At 37.1% G+C, this 22,448-nt stretch overlaps 1 protein-coding gene across 5 annotated transcripts in view; it reads right to left on the bottom strand.

Annotated features, from left to right (window-relative positions):
• The window catches only part of FAP (fibroblast activation protein alpha), a 90,074-nt gene that overhangs the window by 15,692 nt on the left and 51,934 nt on the right, over positions 1–22,448 (bottom strand). For all 5 annotated transcript variants that reach the window (XM_027865967.1, XM_027865969.1, XM_027865966.1 and 2 more), the window contains 5 exons: positions 20,748–20,872; positions 15,642–15,689; positions 10,423–10,521; positions 9,688–9,757; positions 8,146–8,340 (listed from right to left, as the gene is read on the bottom strand). In XM_027865967.1, the coding sequence (XP_027721768.1) occupies positions 8,146–8,340; positions 9,688–9,757; positions 10,423–10,521; positions 15,642–15,689; positions 20,748–20,872 (537 nt within the window). The remainder of the gene's footprint in view (positions 1–8,145; positions 8,341–9,687; positions 9,758–10,422; positions 10,522–15,641; positions 15,690–20,747; positions 20,873–22,448) is intronic.

Below are 22,448 nucleotides of genomic sequence, written 5' to 3'. Positions count from 1 at the left end.
ATTTTGATCAAGACAACCTTGCATACCCCACCTAAATGAAATTGGTTTAACTCAGCTTTTGAGTGAATAGGAACTTTGCAGTGCATAGATAGGTCAATCAGTGGTCAAACATGGAGTCACCTTTGGCAGCTAGTGCCTAGCAAAACACCAGTCATTACAGGGATTATTAGGAGGCTATTGCAATAGTCCAGATGAGAAGTCATGAATATAATGCAAAATTTCTGAGATACAGCAAAAGAAATCTTCAAAGGAAAAATCATGTCCCTTTTTATGCTTTTTTGAGTCTTGTGTTTGAATGTCATATTTTCTATTTTTCATTAGGAGTACTTAGAAGTCTTCTATTTCATTAAATATCCATTTCCTCCCCTGGAGGGTTATGCTCAGTTTTGCTGGGCAGGTTATTCTTGGTTGTAATTCTAGCTCCTTTGCTTTCTAGAATATCATATTCCAAGCCCTCTACTTCTTTATAGTGGTAGGTACAAAATCTTGTGTGAGCCTGACTGAAGCTCCACGGAATTTGAATGGTTTCTTTCTGACTGCTTTAAATATTTTCTCCTTGACCTTGAAACTCTGAAATTTGGCAATAATATTGCTTGGAATTTTTATTTTGGAATCTCTTTTAGGAGGTGATCAGTAGATTCTTTCAATTCTAAATTTGCCTTATCTGGGCAATTTTCCTTTATAATTTCTTGAAATATGTCTAGGTTCTTTTTTTGATCATGGCTTTCAGGTAATTCAATAATTCTTAGATTATCTCTCCTCGATTTATTTCCCAGGTCAGTTGTTTTTCCTATGAGATATTTCACATTTTCTTCTATTTTTTTCATTCTTTTGGCTTTGCTTTATTGTTTCTTGATGTCTCATGGAGGCAATAGTTTTAACTTGCCAAATTCTAATTTTTAAGGATTTTCTTCAGTGCACTTTTGTATCTCTTTTTCCATTTGGTCAATTCTGATTTTTAAGGAGTTATTTTCTTCTGCTTCTTTTACCAAGCTGTTAATTGTCTTTTCATAATTTTCTTGCATTACCCATATTTCTGCTCTCAATTCTTCCTTTATGTCATTTATTTGATTTTTAAAATCTTTCTTTTTGTTCTTAAAAAAAAAAAAAAACTCTTTCTTTAGCTGTTCCAGGAATTCTTATTGGACTTGTGTCCAATCTGATTTTTTTGTCCAAATGCTGATTTTACTCTGACATCTTGGCTCTGCTCTTCCATTCCTGACTCCTAAAGAACTTCAGGACATATTGATTTAGATAACACATATTTATTATTTCTTCACTGTGTGCAAAGTGCTTGTGGTTGAAGATGAAGGTAATGAAAACACTATCCTTGTCCTTAAGTCAGTCAGTCAACAAGCATTTATTAGTACCTACTATGAGCCAGATACTTGTATATATACTAGTATATATACATAATAAGCACTGAGGATTCAAAGAAATTCTATAGCCAATCCCTGCTGTCAGAGGACTGAGGTCTGAGGGGGAAGACAACATGAAAACAACTATGTACAAACAGGATGTCTAGAGGATCAATTGTAGATAAGCACTTGGAAAGGATAAGAAAAGTATCAATGTTTAGTGAAATTCACAGGTTATTTTAAAAGGGTATGTTTTATCTGATTCTTGGCCACCATTAGATTCAACTTTTGAAATGGCACTATGTAAGAATGCACTTTCCCCTAAACTTGCAAGAACAGATAGGTGCCACAGGTGATAGAGTGTTGGGCCTGGAATCAGGAAGACCTGAGTTTAAATCCAGCCTCACTTGTTAGCTGTGTGACCATGGGCAAATCACTTAAACTTTGCCTGCCTCAGTTTTTTCATATGTGAAATGGGGATAATGATAACACCTATTTCTCAGGAGAGTTGTGAGGATCAAATGAGATAATATTTGTAAAGTGCTTTTTGAATCTGAAAGTGCTATTATATAAATGCTAGTTGTTATTAATATTTATCATTATTATTTTTCCTTCTGACTTACTAATTCTGATAATGACCACTGTTCATTTAGTTTCCTATGTTTGGAACCTTGGAATGATCTTTGATTCTTCTTTCTCCATTTCTGGTAGCTAATTAGTCACTAACTTCTATCTATTCTTTCTAATTTTGCTTATGTCCCTCTGTTCCCCTTTGTTGCCACTTTAAGACTGTGGTACAGGCCATCATTATAGCCCATTGGGACTATATCCTCTTAATGGATCTGTCCAACTTCACCCTCTCTGCTCTCCAATACATCCTTTATATCACTGCTGGACAAATTTTCCTTATGTGTTCATCTAGTCATGTTATTCTTTTCATCAATCCTCAATGGCGCCCTATTTTCTGCATAGTAATGTTAGTATGTGAAAAATCAAGAGCGTTTACAATCCGGCAGCACCTTACTCTTCCAGCTTAGGAAGGCAGCATGTAATAGTAGAAAGAATACTCCCTGGAGTCAGAGGACCTGGATTAAAATGTTACCAAGGTGGGCAAGTCATTTAACATTTTTAGGCCTCAGTTTCCTCATGTAAAATACTAGATGACCTCTGAGGTCCTATCCAGATTTTGCTTTATGATTCTTATTTTATACATATTTCTACCAATCATATGCTTTATAGTCCATCTAAGCTAGACCTGCTTTCCACATATACCAGCCTCACATAGTGTTTTGTTTCTACCTCTTTAATGCATTTATCATATATTGTTTAAGTATATATGTACCAGTCATGGACTTTACAGTGCTGCTCAGGCCTCCTTCCTGTGTTCCATTCATAACATCCTATCTCCCACCTTTTCACAAATGGCGGCTGGGCATGGAATGCTGTCTTTCTCCTGACCTCTGCACTTGGTATCCTTAGTTCCCTTCAAGGCTCAACTCAAGTACCACCTCCTCCATAAGGCCTTTCCTGATTCTCCCAATTGTTAGTCCTCTTTGTTAACCTCTGAAATGCTTTTGTTTTTACTCATCTGTTTTCATTTTTTATTCTGCTCTTCCTTAACCCTAGTAGAATGTATGCTGCTAGAGGATGAGGACTGATTCATTTTGAGGCTTTGTTTCTTCATGCTTGGCATGACGCATAGTACTTAATAAATGGTGACTGAAGTATATTAAATGAATCTGACTATAAGCTTTATGAGGGCAGGAATCATGGCTTATCTAAACTTGCTGTCTCAGCACAGTAGCCTATATGTTGATTCGTATTAAGATGAAAATGGATAAGGATTCAAGTAATGAATTAATATGCTACCCCTGGGGAAAAAAGTCTCTTCACTGACATATTATGTAAAAACATTTGAAAAAATATGTAATTGGTAAAACATTCATTAGGAACTTGACTTATTGAATTTATGATTTAGGGTATGTTGTTCAGTCATTTCAGTGGGTTTCCAACTCTTCGTGAATCTATTGGCTTTTTTTTTTATGTTTTGTTTTGTTTTGTTTTGTTTTTTAGCAAAGATCTTGGAGTGGTTTGCCATTTTCTTCTCCAGCTCATTTTACAGATGAGGAATTGAGGCAAACAGGGTTAAATGACTTGCCCAGTGTCACACAGCTAGTAAGCGTCAGAGGCCAGATTTTGAACTCAAGAAGATTTTTCCTGACTCCAGGCCCAACACTCTTATCAAATGTATTGCCAAGCTGTCACATTTAGGCTATACTGGGCTCTGATTTCAGGTTCAGGTACTCCTTGCTTCTCTTTTCTACCCCAGCCTCCTCACTATACCACCTTGCCCCACCCCACTGTCATTGATACATAACTTCTGGTAACAGTATTATTTGTTTAGATAAAATTTTAAAGTTATGAATGATATTTGGGAATTGAAAGCCAAAGAGGCCATACCCTTATGTTGCTCTACTAACTTGAAGACTGTAAAACATATCCTGCTTAGGGCCAGACAATTATAAATCTATGTATTTTGATGAAAAGTCCTGAAGCAGATGGGTGTTAGCTTCCATCATTCTATTCCTGCCAATCACCTCCCACCCTACTTTGTTTAAGGATTTTTGGGGGGGAGGGATATAGTGCAAGGGAATATTCATTGTTGCTTGAGCTATTTTTTTTATTAGAATAGTGAGAATTTATGGCTGAGATTTTATTTTGCACAAGGTTCAGCAGCACAAATTCTATTCTTTGGGGGAATTATGGGGGAAACAATGGAGGGATTATATAGTGCCTGGCTAACTATGAGCCACTTGGTGTCTGATTCCCAGACTCTCCTCTGGGAGAGTTCAAACTGTGGTTTGAATCCTTCCCAGGATTATCATTATAATTCTATCCTTTTTATTTTTCTTGGCTTCTCAAAGCATCATGTTCCCTGGCTTACCTTTCACCTTTGTAGGGCAATAGCTTTCCAGCAAAGCCAGCAACACAACCATTCTGCAGTCTCTACTGTTGCAACAACAATAACAACAACAACTATTGCATATATGCTCGTGGTAGCTAATAAAGTTCCTTGATTTCTGTAGTCCTTTAAGTGAAAAGAGGCTAATCTGGGAGGCTCCTGGGAACCAATTCCTGGATTTATTCACTATGTGTGGTTCCTACCTCTAAGCTCCCTGAGGGAAGGGACTCTATCTTTTACATCTCTAAATCCTCCATTGTCATTGTGCCTAGCACAGTGCTTTACAATGACCTAATGAACAAATTAAACCTAAATCCTGCCTTCATTTGAAAGGAATTCAACATACAAGTTAATGATCCTTCAAATACAGTGCCTCAACATATTTCTCTCCCATGATCTTTTTCTCCACTCCACCTCAGATACTCATAGGATAAAAATACTAATACTAAATACTCATCCTAAAAGGATACCCTTTTATCTGGCCATCACCCATAAGTGTTCCACATTCATGTTTAAGATCTCTGAATTTCCTTTACTCAATCATAATCTTTTATCTTTCCATTTCTCCTATGGCTTATTCCTCCCACACCTACTCTTCATCTTCCTTGTGATCTCCCTCAAAGCCGTCCCAGGTCATCACTCTTGTTCTGGCCACATGTTCCTCCCTTCCTAAATCTCAAACCCTTAGGAAATCAGTTCAGTGCTTTACTATCTTCTACTCTCAAATCCTTGGTTTTTTTTTTTGCTTTTTCTTTTTGTCAGTAGTGCTTAACAGAGTGCCTTGGAACATAGTAAGAACTTCATAAAAATTTCAATGTATTGCATGATTGAAAGAAGGAATGAAAGAATAGATATAATGAATGACATTTAGCCCTTCTGTAGACTCTACATCAATAAGACTGAGGAAAGCAAGGATATGCAACAACTAAGCCCACCCTACTCTCATCTGTATATGAATCCCATTATTTAATTGGTGTTGTTATGGTAACCAGTGAGATTTGTGCCTTCCAGTTTTGTGGTGCTAAAAATGAAGGAGGTTGGATTGAATCGTCTCTGAGGTCCTGTCAGAGCTAGGTCTATGATCCTATGACCCTCTGTTGATCACAGATGACATATTTCACCAAGACCTGTCCGTGGAGTTCACATGGAATGCCCACACTAACCAAAGAACCCAAAAAGATGCTAAATATTCTTTGAGCAGCCTCATGAGCACTCATTCTTCTTAAATTTGCATGTTGCACTTTATAGTAGTAAGTAAATATATATAAAGTAAAATGTGGAATGACCCATGGTTCAAAGTTTTTTTTGTAAGTGGCTTATTTTGTTCGTGTGGTTGAATGTGTTTCTTTCTTTCTTTTTTCTTTTCTTTTTTTTTTTTAAATACTAGGACCACTGCCAAAACAAGTAAGTTTTTAGCTCTACCAACCTTGGGAAAGATCCTATTGAATTACAAATGAGACATAATGTTCATCCTTGTATTTTAATGTAATCCTCAGGATTACAAGACATTTGGAACTTGTAAACCAAAAGTTGGTTTCCATTGCATGATAGAATACAAAAATGTGAACCACGGTGACAAAAAAGCACACAATGCACCATGGAATAAAGGTTATAACATTGTTAATAGTGTTAATATTCTTATTGTAGACAGGCCTTTAGAGCTGGAAAATACTGCCATGCAAGTTATATTACATAAGGAATCTGAAATGATGAGGTCCAGGTAAATCTAGTGGGATTCAGTACTGTACCTGTGCATTGACTGTACTGGTTACCTAATAACTTACCTACTAGTTTACCATTTATTATTCGAACAAATCTTTACTATTTGAGGTATATCATTTATGTGAATAAGAGTATTTGTGAAAGTGAATTTCTACAACAGGGTGGAATAAATACAAATTAATGAATCAGAATCTTGTATACTTTTAAATATTAAAGATAATCCTTTCTTGTTTAAATATAGTTAAGACATAAGTTATTTGTATCAAATACAATTTGTGTGGAATATTGTGTGTGTGTGTGTGTGTGTGTGTGTGTGTGCGTGTGTGTGTGTGTGTGTGTATTCCTTTCCTGGAAACTATTAATGACTTGAAGAACTTCTAACTTAAAAGGAGGCAGTAAAGTAGTGAAGTGGATAAAGCACTGGGCCTGGAGTCAGAAAGACCTAAGTTCAAATCCAGCCTCAACTACTTACTAGCTGTGTGACCTTAGGCAACTAACTTAACCCTGTTTGCCTCAGTTTCCCTATCTGCAAAATGAGCTGGAAAAAGAAATGGCAAACTACTTTAGTATCTTTGTCAAGAAAACCCCATATGGAATCATGAAGAGTCAGACACTGAAAAAGTCACAGACACAGATGACTGAAAAAAAGTGACAACTTGAAAGAAAATTCTTAGCAAATCAATGTAAACTAATGAAGAAAACTTATTAATAATAAAAGAGACAGGACCTGTGATTTCATTGTTTGTATATAACTCTTAGTTGATGAAACGCCCCTACTAATGGAGGTTAGCCCCTTTTCTGCATCTTATAGTCTTAGAGAATTGCCTAGAACCCTTAAAAGCTAAGCGATTTGTCCAAGGTCCCACAGCCAACACATGTTTGAGATGAGACTAGAGCACAGGTTTTCCTGGCTTTGAGGTCAGCTCTCCATTCACTATGACATACTGCCTGTCATAATAATAATACTAATGATAATGATAATGATATAGTAATAGTTAACATTTACAAAGCACTTTAAGGTTAGCAAGGCATTTTACATATATTATCTCACTTGAGACAATTTAATTACTCTTCCTTGTTACAGAATTGCTATTGGTCTCCTGGCGTAACACCTATGTGTGATTTAAATGACCAAGATTGAAATTAGCTTAGCTTTGTGAGTTATAGTTGCATATTTTTTTTCAACAAATATCCCTTGATTATGGACTGTGTTAAAGTCTCTGTATCCTTTTCAATGATACAGAAATGTACTTTCTCAATATTATTTACCCATACGTGAAACAATGATATGAACTCAGAAACTAGAGATAAATACCAATACATATTTATGTATAGTACTTATAAATAATGTTTCTAATGACTATTTTCTTAATATTTCTGACAAAAATAAAGGAGCCAAAAATTATATTTGGGAATGAGTCTGGGTGAAAATAATAGATTTTGAAGCATATTTTTAAAATTCCATCCATCTTTCCAAGATTAACTCTTCAACGATATGTGTTTCCTGAAAATATGCTTTCTGAAAACAAAGATAGAGGTTCAGAAAATATTTTTAAGGCCCTAGAGATAACTGGTTTAACAACAACAATAAACCATTTTAAAAGTTTTTAGTGTGGCAGAACTCTGAGCCCAAAACTCTAATCCATCCAACCATCTATCTATCTATCTATCTATCTTTCTATCTATATCTGTCATCTATCTGTCAAAGAATTAGAAACGACTGAAAAGAAATCAGATGTTCTGATTTCCTGTGGACCATCTTTATAGTTATAAATAGTCAAATTATAATGATGACAGTTCTGTCACTCATGCGACCACTTTAACAAACTACTGGGAAATCTAGATGATTGCTTCTATCAGAGTAAGATGGACATAGTCTTTGTCCTTCCACCAATTTAAAAAAAAAGTTAAATGCTTTTTGCCTATCTTTTCTTGAGTCTTTTTTTCCAATCCTGGGAAAGAAATCCTCATCATTTTTAAAGGCAATGGCAGTCCAAGGCTAAGTTAGAAAAATGAGTACCAGGAGGGCCAAAAAGAGGCGACAAAAATCAGTAAATAACACTTATTAAACATCTACTCATAGGCATATGGCGAAGCACTCACTTTACAGCAGATATTTGATCCTCAACCTCATAAACTCCCAGCTTCCGATACACAGCATACAGCAATTTGTCACCTTGAAAAGCTGTTCCCCGGCCATCCACCAAGGCAACAATGATGTCTTCTTTACTTGCGAGGTATGTTATCCAGCTAACTGAAAATAAGGGTCTCACACTCTGACTGCAAGGACCACCATACCTAAAGAAAATGGTAAGATTAATTTTTTCTACTGATTTTGATTTCTGTCACTGAAATCTACTCCCTATATCATACAGCATGCATTCTTTATGGTAAAAATATAATAACACTAGAGATGATTAAAAGTAAAATTATATTAGAAATGAAACAATTAAAATGAAGGTCACACCTTTGCCAAGGGCTCAAAAATGGAAACGCTTTGAGCACACTCTCCAAAAAGAATTGGAGAAGCCTATGGGGTTAACATGTCAGGAGAAAAAATATAGTGTTAGAAGTATCTTTTTGCCATCTGTTTCTTTCTAAAATATGCATTTAAAAATATGGTGTCTTAAGGACACTGTGTACAGGTCAGCAGCAATTTGGAGTATGTATGATTCTGTTGGATGTCATCCATATCTAGTTTCCACAGTTTAATAATTTCGAAAGATTTATATATGAAAGGCACCCAAGAGGTTGTCTAATCCAATTCCTGCATTTTACAGACTTATGAACTTAAAGAGACAAAGAGATAAAGGTCCTTGTCTGGTGTCACATAGGTAATAATTGTCAGAACCTAGGATTGGAACTCATCTGATTTCAGACCCAGTGCTCTTTGCATTATAAAAGACTGCTTCTTATACCATACCATTCAAAAGGCTAGTATTATGGCTTCTAATATTTTCAGTGGAAACTTTTTATAGTAAAGGTAGTGTGATCGACAATCAGGTTGTTACATTAGGATGGTTCAGCAGTGGAAATAGAAACAAGTCCATCTAAAAATCACAAACCCTACCCCATTCATTTTTAATGGGTATATTTTATTTGTAGGGGCAATGTAAAGCAGTGAATGGAAAGTCAGGAAGATCTCAGTTCAGATCTTCATTCTGACATGTCCTAGTCAGCTATATGACCTTGGGAAAGTTGTTGAGTTGTTTCAGTCATATCTTCGTGAACCCATTTGGGGCTTTCTTGGCAAAGATGTTGGAGTGGTTTGTCATTTCCTTCTCTAGTTCTGACTCCAGGCCCAGCACTCTATCCACTGTACCACCCAACTGCCCCTTGGGAAAGTTACTTAACCTTTAAATGTTCTAGAAAGCTCCATAAAATGATAAATTGCAGAAAAAGTGCAGACCTGCATTGGTACATGATGTTTCCTCACTTAGGAGTCCCCTATACTCATAAAATTACACTTCTAGCCCCCCCTCACAACTTTGCTCTGATTAGTGGAAGAATCAGGATAAATCTCTGAAAACAGAATACATACAGTTAACAAGAAGAGATAAGTTTATTCATTTTTATCAAAGGAAAGCCTTCAACCAAAACATTTATAATACTGAAATTTCTCTAACAAAATAAAGTGCTACATACACCTGAATTAGTAGAGGATACTTCTTTGATCTGTCAAATTGAGGAGGAAGAAGCATCTTGTACCACAGAGCTGAAAAAAGCAGAAAAGCTTCTTTACAAATTACTCAAGAAATTTTATGGTAATGAGTTATAATAATAGCCAACATTTATATAGTGTTTTATGGTTTGCAAAGTGCTACATGTTGTCTCATTTTATCCTTGCAATAACTCTGGTAGGTAGATGCTATTATTCTCTGAGTTTTACAGAGAAGAAAACTGAGGCAGACAGAGGCTCAGAATCACACAGCTAGTTGAGTGTTGGAAGTGGGCTCCGAACCCATCTTCCTGCTGGCAGGTCTGGCACTCACTCTATCCACTGTACCACCTAATATAGTGTCCCTAATATAGGACACTGAAATTAATGCCTACTCTAGGGGCATACAAGTAAAATTAAAATTAAGGAAACTTGTTAAAATAAACCAATAATGAAAAAGTGGTAACAGAAAGTTGGAGCTATAGAAGAATGTACTATCAATTTTTAACTTAAATGTTGAATTACATTCCATTCAATTGGTAAATGCTTAGAGATGCTTACTAAATCTCTAACAGTTGTCAAACGATTCCTTAGAGTGCACTGAGCATTCCAAACTGCACATTTCTTTTATTGCAGCTAAAGTAAAAAAAAAAAAAAAAGCAAGCAATGACCATGCAAACAATAGAGGTGAATATGTGCATTAACATTTTTAAAGGTCTTACTAATTCCATCCACTTCAAGTTTCTTAATTTCCTCTTTGGGCATTTGGATATCTTGTAGAGCCGTCTCTAAATCTTTATTTTCTTCAAGTATTTTAATTTCTTTTGGGAAAAAAATAAAAATGTTAATTATGACTAACTTTATCCATAAAGAAAACAATTCCCTTTCCTTGAATTCAGGCCCACTCTTTGGATTTACAGTATGCTAAGAATTGAAAGTGGTTGAGGACTTGCATGATGACAAGACAATACTGAAGAACTCAGATCTCTGCACCTGCCCAACTAGTCGAAAACAGACTTTTATTCATTTATGTACATTTCAGGTGGGGAAGGACCAACTGTACTGCTTCTTGGACTTTTTTTTGGTGGGGTGTGGGGAGTGTGGATTTCCACCTGTTTGTCTGGCATCCTAAGGACATGAACTAACTGTATTTTCTCCTTCTGTCCACTGAAAAAGAAATGTAGAAATCAAATTCTTCTGCATGTTAAACTTCAGGATCTTACAAAAATCCGCTCTGTGCTTACCACGAGGTTTAACAATCAGTCAGTCAATCAACAAGCATTTATTAAGTGCTTACTATCATACTACTGCTTTTATGAATTTTATGCTTTATTCAGCTTTTGTGTATAGAAGTTACCCTGGGCTCTCAAAAGTTTATCCAAGCAGAGAGCAGATTTTGGCAAGTCTTACCAAGCAGGAAAGTCTTCACATGTAAGCCAAACAGCAGATGTAGTTGCCTGTCCCTCAACGACCAACCTATCCAAGTATCCAAGAGGCGCCTCAGCATTAGGGTAGTTACTAGGGGGTGAATTTTTCCAGCCATAGCTATGCATTAAGCGATCTACTAAGGCCCAAAGGTTTGGTCTGATCTAGTTAGAGGAGTATCCACATTAGTGAAATCACAGAACCTTCAAAATTTGATGTTAAAATATTTTAGTAGAGATAACTTCTATCTGCAAGATGTTTCTTTAAAGACATCTTTCTTACAAGCTATATTTCTTGGCAAAAATTGCTACAGACTTCCTTTCTGTCTTCGATCAAAAAAATCTAAAAAAGAGGCACTTGTTCCACTAGAGATCATTTATGTTTTACTCTTTTGATCTTTGAAACAGAACAAATCCATTGACCTATTGCAGGCCTGCAAAGTTGTTGGAATACATACATGGGTACCCAGTAATAGATGGCCTCTTCTGAACTACAACAGCCACCCTAGGCTTTCTAGGGAAGCTGTTTATGCAGAGTTAGCCACATTTTCTAAATGGGGTCTGGATGACTCATGGAAAATGGCAATTGACACAAGAGAAGAACATCCTGTAGGCTTTTGTTTTTGTGCTGCTTCTTTTTTTAAAATTCCCTTTGAGGATTAGGAACTGGAGGAGTATTTGCAACTACATCTAAGTTTGCCAAAAGGCTTCCATTATAGCCCTCAGTTTTCGTATACTTCAAACATTCTGATAAAATAGCCCTCTTTAGCTAAAACATGCAATACGTAATCTTACCCCAAATGCGAATATTGTAGGGGTGGTTTGCACAAAAATCCATTGAGATATTTGAAATAAACTTAAGATTTGGAGGTAGAATTGTGGGTAATTTAAAAATAATTAAACTTCTGGATTTTAAACTTAAGAGTTAGTTAAACCAACCAAGAAAATGACATCAGTGTGATTCCAAAAGTTATTATTTGAGAATGGGCTATATAACCTAGAAAGGAGTGTGAATTCACAATTTTAACACACAAGTTCTAAATTTTCATTCCCCTCAACATGACTTCTGTACATGGAGTTGCCATTGGCTCAAAAGGCATACTGGGTACAGAAGGCATATGGGATGTTGAAAAGAATGATAATCTCTACAACTTTGGCCTCAAAAACAAACAAGAAAATTATACGCAGACACCTATATTTATGCTCTAACCCACACTGCACATATGTGAAATTTTGAATCACTGGTTAGACTTCAAAATAAGTCCTAAACTCCTTGGTTTATGCAGTACAGCTTAGTAAATGATGCCACAAAAAATTATAACTGAGGCATTATGGAATTTTTATAGTTTAAAGTAAATACTTCAAGCCAGCTTTGAAGTTCATTCTTGCATTTAATAAAATGGAAAAGGTAAAGTCCACATGGATTTTGTTTCTTTGTTTTCCTTTAGGGAAGAACACTGGAATTTAGTTGCCTTTGTATCTGGTACAAGCCTAATAATATAACCTTAAAGATGAGAATGTTCGTAAATCCTCCTGTCTTCTTCCTTTTTTTGGCACCTATTTTTACAGATAAATGCCAGAGAGCATGCCCCCTGGGAAACTAAAACTTTGATTTCTTTTCAATCAATCAATCAATCAAGAGGTATTTGCCAGGCACGGTGCTGGGCACTGGGCATACAAAGACAAAGAATGAAATAATCTCTTCTCCTATGAAGTTTACATTCAAATGAAGAAGACAATAAGTATTTAACAAGTATGGGTGTGTGTATCTTATATATGTATATATCCTAAACGAAAAGTGAGTAAACACAAATGTCCCTACTAGACACCCCTACCTATTATTGACTAAATTTTGTGTTAGATTCAGTGACAATTTTATTCTTAATTTCTGTGGTCTAGTGTGGGTTCTGTACAGATGCCAACCAGATTTGGCTTCCTTTGTAGGAAGTAAGAGCATCCATGGTAGTAGCTGTGAACAACTTTAAGGGACATATAAAGGAATTCCTTTATTTGATTGATGCTAGGATTGGGGTTCATACTTTGGGGCTTAGCACAGCATTTAACACAGTGCCTGGAGCGTAGTAGGCAGTTAATAAATGTTTATTGACTGACTAACTAGTCACATCTAACTTTGTTATGTTATGCTCTTCTAATGTGTAGTTATTGTGTTTCAGAGTAAATGATTTGGATTATAGTATTTCAAAATTTGTGTAATCATGAGCTACATAATAAAAAAAATTATGCTTCAGCCTGATGAACCCTGATAAGTGAGATTATTTGGCCTTTGATTTAATTTAATAAATATTTAGGAAGCCCAATGCTATATGCCAGGCACTATGCTTGGAACAAAATTGTGCCTGATGCTGCTATTTCTTGACGGTCTTCTCCTCTTGCCCCTAAATCCTAGCTTTTACCTCTACAACTCTCCTAAAACTATTCCTTCAAAGGTAATTAGTCACCAGGTTATAAGATTCTGGCTTTAGAGCTAAAAAGGGAACTTTGAAGCCCTTAAGTCTAACCGTATTTTGCAGATGAGCAAACTGCAGCCCAGAGAAATTAAGTCATTTGCCTAGGGTTACACAAGTGAGTAAGTGTGAAAGACAGGATTTGAATCCAAGGCTTCATGACTCTATAGGGCTTTATCTCAATAGCTTTTTTCAGTCTCCATCTTGACTTCTTTGCAGCGTTTTAAGCTGTTACCCTGCCCCTCCCCTTCTATTTCATAATTAGCTCATCCCTTGGCTTCAGAGGAAATATACTATACTGATTCTTCTCTGGCTTCTCATTCTCTTTCACCTTAGGTGAATGAATGTTCCCCTCAGGGACATCTTCTGCTCACCCTCTACACTTTTTGCCTTACCAATGTCATTCAGTCATTCCTTCTCACAACTTTAAGCACCACCTCTAGGCAGATGGCTCCTGAGTCTATATGGGGGAGGAGGGTTAAGTCCTTTAGTGCAGTTTTATGGTCTGATAGCTTAAAACTACATGAAGATTTTCAGGACACCCTGTATTTCCTGTATTGGTCTCTCTTCTGTGTCCTAGAATTCCTGCTGCCTTCAGGACATCTTTATATAGTTACTTGAAAGTCCCACAAGCTGTATACATCCAAACCTGTATCTTCTTCAGACCTCCAAACACCAAGCCTGGGAGGTACACAGTGACTGGGAGTAGGAAGCACTTAATAAATGCTTACTGATTGAAGGACTGACTTATCTAATCTGTTTCAACCTTAGAACTTTGGAACCATACTTCTTTAGTCTGTCTGGACACTGTCACTTTATGTGTGTTGCTTCTCCCTGTTAAAATATAAACTCCTTGAGGACTGGGTTTTTTTTTTTCTTTGTTTGTTTTTGGTTTTACATTTGTATCCTCAGAGCTTAGCACAGTGCCTGGCACATAGTAAGTACTTAGTTAATACTATTTCTTTCATTCTTTCCCCTAAACCTGCTCCTCTTTCTGTTTCTTTCTGTTTTGATTGCACCTTGCTGTCTCTTACATCCATCCATCATCCTTTTTCTTTCCATTGCCACCATATGAATACCATCTTATTTTCATGGGATCGGAGATTTCAAGAGCTAGAAGGAACTTTTGAGATCACCCATTTCAACTCCTTATTTTACACTTGTCTAAATGAATTGCAAATTGACCAAGGTAGTAAGTAGCAGAGATGGAATTTAAACCCAGGTCTTCCTATCTGCAAATCTAGTACCTTTTTTCCATTATGCCACACAGTCTCTCATTGACTGTGTAATTCCACTAGTGCAGTGGCTTCCTAACAGATATTCCTACTTCTGTTCTTTTCTTCCATTCCAATCCATCCTTCATAGTGCTACCAGGTTAATCTTTGTGGACTGATCTGATCACATCACCCTCCTGCTGAAAAATCTTGAAAGCTCCCTATTTCCTATTGGTTTTTTTTTTCAGACTCTTTTGTTTGCAATTTAAGGCCCCTAATACTCTGTCACCATCCTATTTTTCCAGCCTTATCTCAGATTATTTCTCCCCATGCACTCTGTAGTCTGGCCTACCTAGATGACTTTTTGCTTCCTGACCACACCCTGAGTTATCCTGTCTCTGCATTTGTTCAAGCAGCAATTATTCCCCAAATGTTGACTCTGTCTCTTTTTGCTAAATGAATTCCCACTCAGCCTTTAAAGCCCAGTTCAAAAGCCACATCCTCCATGACACTTTCCCTGGTTCTCCCATCAGTCACATCCTTTACTCTTGGACCTTTCATAGGATTTTGTTCCAAATCTGTATTTCATTGATCAAGTATCACTGCATATTATAGTTCATTTATGTTTGTATTTTATCCTTTAACCGAGGTGTAACTTGTAGGAAGCCAGGAATTGTATTTTATCTAAACTTTGACTCTTCCCCAGTCCATAGCACAATGCTTGGCATAGAATAGGTGATTAATTTAAAAAAAAAAAAAACTCTTGGGCTATAGCACTTTATAATGGGATATGTCTACTCAAGGGAAATAATATAATATAAAATGTAAAGTAAAGTACCTTGATCGCTGTGGCCATCATACAGGGTGGAAATAGGAACACCAGGGCCTGTATGCAGAATCAAAAGAAAGACAAAATTTATATTTAAAGCATTGCTCAATTTAAACAAAAAATTTGACATTCAGAGATAACTTTGGTTTGTCTCAGGGTTGCATGCATCCTTTCATTTTGCAGTTATTTTTTTTTCCTGTAGAGAGGTAAACATCACCTTTAAAAATACATTTAAGCAACACATGAGATCAGAGCTCCATCACAGAATAAGATTGAGAGAAAAGTGGCTTTTCCTGCACTTCCCAAGAGTATTTCTTAAGAGTTAAGGTGCTGTTACTAAGGTGACCCCAGAAGTAAAAATGTCAAATGGGCTTCTGGGAAGGTGTCATATCATATTGGTTAAGATGAATGGTTTTTATGTGGTGATGCTAACATCAAATAATCTTTGCAACAGTGCTCGGGATGGGTTTTCATTCTGGGTTTTTGTTCTGGAACGCTTGCTTCTCTGCCTAGTTGGTTAATTTCTGTGAGTCCAGATCATCATCTTTTTTTCTTTAATGTAAAGATAAAATTCAAAAAGGAATCTAAACTTTTCCCATTTAAATATATCCACTTTTCACATTGAGGTTGTAACTCCCCAAACTAGATTATGAGTTTGAAGCTAAATAACTATGTACAGTATTTAGCAATTCATTGTTGACATATAAATGGTGAGGTAAATGATATACCATCTTCATTTATTGTACAATAAAATACTATGCAAGCAACAGGTTAATTGGATAAATCTGTTCAGATGGGCATGGGTTAAATGCCAATAAAAGTCTATTTGGGATAAATGGAGGAGGTGAAGTATATAGGATTTACTTAGTGTATTTTTAAGGCCTTCTCCCTCTTAAAAATGATAAACTGAAATAGATTGTTATTTTTTTGTCAATCAGGTCATAACAAGGAGGGAGAAATAAGCATGAATTCCTAAAATGTAGGCTATCATTTTCATTTTCTATGATTTCCATGAGTTATGGCAGATAGCATAACATTATACCTCCAGGTTATGAGAGGGGCAAGACTTCAAAAAACCTACGAGCATGGAACTTTGAGCCTCTAGCCTCTTAAGTTCTCCCAAAGTCCTTTAGGCTTTCAATAATTTGGGAGGAGAGGAGCAGGTCATAGTAATAGTTGACATTTATATAGAAATTTAAGATGTTATACATTATCTCATGTGATACTCACAACAACCTTGTGAGGTAATAGCTATTACTATCCCTGAACAACTTTGTTAGGTAGAGTTATTTTACCAGTGAGGAAACCAAAGCCAAAATAGAGGGTGAGTGATATCTGAACCTAGATCTACCTGACTTCAATTCTGGTGCTTTAGTCAATAAGGATAGTAGCTTCTCGTGATGGATGCCATCTCTGTAGGCATAGCTACAGCGCCATTCTTCTACTCATAATTCTTGAAATAGCTCCCTTTCTAGTGGTGTTAGCACCTAGTTATTTTCAGTAAATAAGGCAGTCAACTAGCATTTATTAAGTGCCTATTATGCTGTGCTAAGTGCTGGATACAAAAAAAGACAAAAAAAAAAAATAAAACAAACAAACAAAAACAACCAAAACCAAACAACCTAGTCTCTGCTCTTACAGAGCTTACAGTCCAATGAGAGAAATAATGGGAATGAGAATAGAAGGCATTTATATAGCACTTTAAGGATGCAAAGTACTTTATCAATATTATCTCATTTTATCCTCACAACAAACTTCGGATTTAGGTAGGGGCTATTATTAGCTTCACAAATGAGGAAACTGAGGCTGAAGGAGTTCAGTGACTTACTGAGGGTCACACAGCTAGTAAGGTTCTAAGCAGGGGTGGGGAACCTGTGGCCTCAAGGCTTTTCAAGTGTGTCCTTTGACTGAATCCTTTAACAGATTCGGTCAAAGGGCAACACTTGAGGGCCTAGAGGGCCTAGAGGGCCACGTGTGGCCTCAAGGCCACACGTTCCCCACCCCTGGTTAGATTTGAACTCCGGCCTTCTGACTCCAGGTCCAGAGCTCTATCCAATGTGCCACTGACCTGTCCTAATAGTTAGAACTAATTATTAGTGTGATTTGCCAACATACTTGGATCTTTCATCTTGGATTTCTTTCACCGATCCTTGTGAACAGGTACAAGTTACAAGTTTAATGATTCTTAGAACTTCTTCCAGGCCTACATGGGTTTTTCCTATACTGGCAAAGTGAATCACTTTACTGTATTTGCAAAAACACCAGATGAGGTGGTGCTTTCCACATGGTTCATTTTTTTTTGCCAAATATAAAATTACCATACTGAACAGGAAGCGTGGGTAGTGGTAAGAGCACTGAGCTAGGACCGCAGGGTTCTAGTCCTGGCTTTGTTACTAACTTGTTCTGTGGCTTTGTGCTGAAGTTTTCTTAGCTATAAAAAGGTAATTAATGAGACTTGCCTTATCTACCTCCCAGGGGTGTTTTAATGAAAAGAAATAATAAATATGAAGACGAACTAAAAAACGAGTATTATAAAAATGTGTTATGTATGTGTAGATACAGTCTGGATGTTCCATTTTCTGATGTTTTTCAAACATGGCATAAACGGAAAGATAATTATCCTGGGAGTCAGAAGACCAGGATTCCAATCTAATCCAATCTGTAACTAATTAGTTGAATGACCATAAGCAGGTCAGTTCACTTCTCTTGGACTAAATTTCCTTATCTCAGAAATGAGGGAGTGGGACTAGAAGGCATCTGACATGCCTTGTAGCTCTAAAATTCTATGAGTCTGTGAATTATAATAGCTGACATGTAAAGAGTTTACAGTTTAGAGAGAACTTATTTATACCTTATCTGATCTGATCTTTCTAAAAATCTTACAGAGGAGGAAATTGAGGTTCAGTGAGCTCCAGGTGACTTGCCCATGGTCCTGTTAGCTGGAATTTGAACCCAGGCCTTTCTGACACCAAGTCCAGCACTCTGGACCATTGCCCTCTCTTATTAAATTCCACAAAAGGAGGCACTAGTTTCAGGATGTTAGACATATGGTGGGACAGATAAATAATGTATGCCTTGAGAGATCACAGAATATTGGACATGATTTGGAATAGCTGGGTCTAATGTCCAAAATATTTTTTAAAAAGTTATTTTATGAAAATGTTTTGTGAAAATTGGCATATTCTGTCATGCTGAAGGTAATATTTTAGGGGAGAATTTTTATTTACTCTCATGTAGTCAAAATGGTCTTTAAACTTACTGTATGTGACTATTCTCTGACTTAGCTGTATGACTAGGTAGGAGGCACATTATAGATTAGTAGTGGCTTCATCCCATACTGTGTGATCCAGTTATATTGACCTTTTCTCTGTTCCTCATATAAGACTGTCCACCATCTATTGTTTGTTTGTTTTTTGTTGTTGTTTGTTGTTTGTTTTGGTGAGGCAATCAGGGTCATGTGACTTGCCTAGGGTCACATAGCTAGTAAGCCAAGTGTCTGAGGTCAGATTTGAGCTCAGGTCCCACAGACTGTATCTCTGTCTTTGTACTGGTCGTATCACATGCCTCTCTTCTCACTTCTCCCTCACATCTTCCAGTAAGACCCAGTTCAAACAGTATCTTCCATATAAAACCTTTCTTGATCTCCTTAACTGCTAGTGCCTGCCTTTCCTAACTCCATTATGTTTAACTACATTCTATATGTTTATATTTCTTCCCTTTATATTTATGCTGCATATACCTTCATACTAGTAGGTTTTATTTTATTCTTTATACTTGTCCCCCTAGCACCTTACCTGACACATGGTAGGCACTTAATAGATATTTGTTGATTGCCTCACTCTGGGAATTAAAGCAAACCCACTGGTCCCTTGAGTAAAGGCAAGATTCTCAATCAAGCCTGTGTTTCTATTTTTCAGACCTCCGGGAGAAACTCCATGTTCTACTTTTTGGTTTCCTTATTAAAGGAAGAGGGAGAAGGATGTGAGCATTTATATAGTGCCTACTGTATGCCAGGCAGTGTGCTAAGCACTTTACAAACATTGTCTTGTTTGATCCTCATAACAACTCTGGAACATAGGGGCTATTATTATTCTCATTTTACAGTTGAAGAAACTGAGACAAACAGAGGTTAGATGACTTGCCCAGGGTCACAAGCTAGTGTCTGAGGCTGGATTTGAACTCAGGTCTTCCTGACTCCAGGCTTAGTACACTACCTACTGCACCATCCCTCATGGCCCTTAGGAACTTTTAGGCCAACACAAAGAGACCTACTATAGATCAATTCAAGGAGAAGCAATTGGAGGGTTCGAGATTCCCCAGCAATCAATTTGGGAATTCACTAGACTAAGCTTGTTGTGCCATGTGAATTCCCAATCTGCTTTTCAAACCTTGTAGCATCTAACTTCTTAGGGCATCTCTTTATGGGTTTTGTGACATGTTTCTTTGCTTGTCAAACAGGCTATTAGTGATATGTGAATAAAATATTGCAGGCCAGAAAATGCTATATGTCAGGAAAATATTTGTATCATGTAGACACATCCTACGCTATCTATTTACAGTGAGTTGTCTGGTTGAAGGGAACAGTTTCTCTGTTGGAAATCCAGACAAGCAATCTCTTACAGGTATAGTTAAAATGTGCATAGACACACATATAAGACTAGAAGGTATCTCAGAACTTCCAAGGTCACAGTTATATCGTCCACTTTTGAGCAATCTGGTACCAGAACAATCCAAGAAAGATGTTCCAGAGCAGGAGTTCTTAATGTATTCTGGGTCATGGTCTTCTGTGGCAGTTCTATTGAAGCCTGAGAACCTTTTCTTAGAATCATGATTTTAAATGCACAAAATAAAAATATAGAAGAAAAGGAAACCAATTATATCAAAAATATATAATATATACAAAATATATAAAAATATATGATACATACAAATATATCAAAAAAGTTATCAAAATATCTTAAGTTTTAAGTTCAGTTAAGAACCCCCGTCTAGAGGTTTGTAAATAAGTAGCTTAAAGTTCTTCCCTGGGTAACCCAAAAATCCAGAAGCCATTCCATCAGGAAATTCTTTTTACACAGGGTCAATCTCATTGGGTTTGCCAGTTACTTTACATACCATAGCACATAAGTGAATAGTACTTAGCGAAGTTGCTGAAACTTGCTGAATAGTATTGGCATCTTTCTTTCCTTAGAACACAAGTGAGGCACTGTTTCCTTGGAGGATAGCTTCCAATGCTAATTCTAGGAGGAAATTAAAATAACATGAAACTAAAGTTTTTCAATTGTTTTTATCCAAATGTATTGCATCATGTAAAGCACCTAATTTAAATATCAAGACACCAAACCCACTCCATTTTCTACTGCCAATATGGCTTTTAGTGATTTCTAAACAATATATTTTTTCTATCTGGGCCAGTATAAGACTTGATGGTCATGGGATTATAGATTTAGAGCTGGACGGGAATGCATAGGCCATCTAGTATAACTCCTTCATATGAGGGAACTGCGGTCCTGGAAAGTTAAATATTTTGCCTATGGTCACCCAGGTAAGCAAGATTGAACTCGGTATTCAGAAGCCCTTTGACAGTTAACATCTGGGTGAGAGAATGTTCAGACATTTTCAGACATTTTTTGGCACGAAAGGGATTTTCTCCGTGATCTTAGATTTTCTGTAATGTTCAGGTGCTGACCAGTTAAGGATTGTGATCTCTCTTCTTCAGACAGTTTAACAATTGGTTCAAACATATTCTTGCTTGTTCTTTATTTGTGCATAGAAATGTACAGAAAATTAGCTGGTAGTGGAATGAGAAGAGCACTAGGCAGGTTGTAAAATTAGAAAATTATCGGAAAATTCTGCCCTTGCTCTCTTCCCTTGCTTCCCACCACTCGTGGAGTGTCTTGGCTCATATAATGGTTTATTTTCAACGTGCCTTCCTATCTCTTCTCCATGCGCTTCCTCCAAAGTAAGCTCTGTGCAGTGGGCAGTAACACTTATCTACTCTGGCAAGAAGGACTTCTGTCCCAGCAGGCTTTGGAAGATAGCAGCAGCAGCTGCTCAGAGACCTTCCTAACCCAGGGTAAGAAAATCACCACTAACCACTGATTTTAGAATAGACTATGCTCTTGACTTTAGTGGGGTGCCCCTGGTGCCCCTGGATATCCTGTCCACTTTGGAGCTTTTGGCTTAGACTCTGAAGGATGGATGCAGTGGCTGCCTCCAGTAACCTCACTGACTTCTACTTTCTTTCCTGGGCCCTGAACAAAGAACAGGTTCAGGTCAGGGCCCCATGCCCCCTCATTCCTGAGGGGGTAGAGGGATAGCTGGAGTGGCTCCTGCAGTCTTCCTGAACCCCTCAACAGCTGCATTCCTGACGATACTAACTTTGGGATCGACATGTTGAAAGTGGGAGCGCTGTCCACCCATAGAGGCAGATCTGAGACCAAAGAACAGTCAATTGCATCATCTCTCACAGGGCTGAGACTGAGCTGGGCCCCCTCCAGAGCACCCTGAATCTTGGCCCACAGCACCTGAACACTCTGAAGAAACATCTAGATGTGCACTGATTGGACAAGAAACCAATATGGAAACACTTCTTCTCAACCTATATTATAAATCTGTTATCAATAAATCAGCATACCTCATATGGGCCCTTTAATTTTGCAATATATTTTAAAATCAAATTTATATATAGATGGAGTGCTGCAAAAAATATTTACCATTCTTCCCTACCTTTTCCCTTGCCCCCAACATATACAGACCTTAGGGGCGGTCTGTGGACCCTCTAAGCATGCACTGATTTCTTTAGGACCAAGAGAG

This window comes from Vombatus ursinus, unplaced genomic scaffold (genome assembly GCF_900497805.2).
Source record: "Vombatus ursinus unplaced genomic scaffold, bare-nosed wombat genome assembly UNPS02014779.1, whole genome shotgun sequence".
NCBI classification, from domain to species: domain Eukaryota; kingdom Metazoa; phylum Chordata; class Mammalia; order Diprotodontia; family Vombatidae; genus Vombatus; species Vombatus ursinus.
The sequence above is the reverse complement of the archived record's forward strand: the minus strand, read 5'-3'. Positions and strand labels throughout refer to the sequence as shown.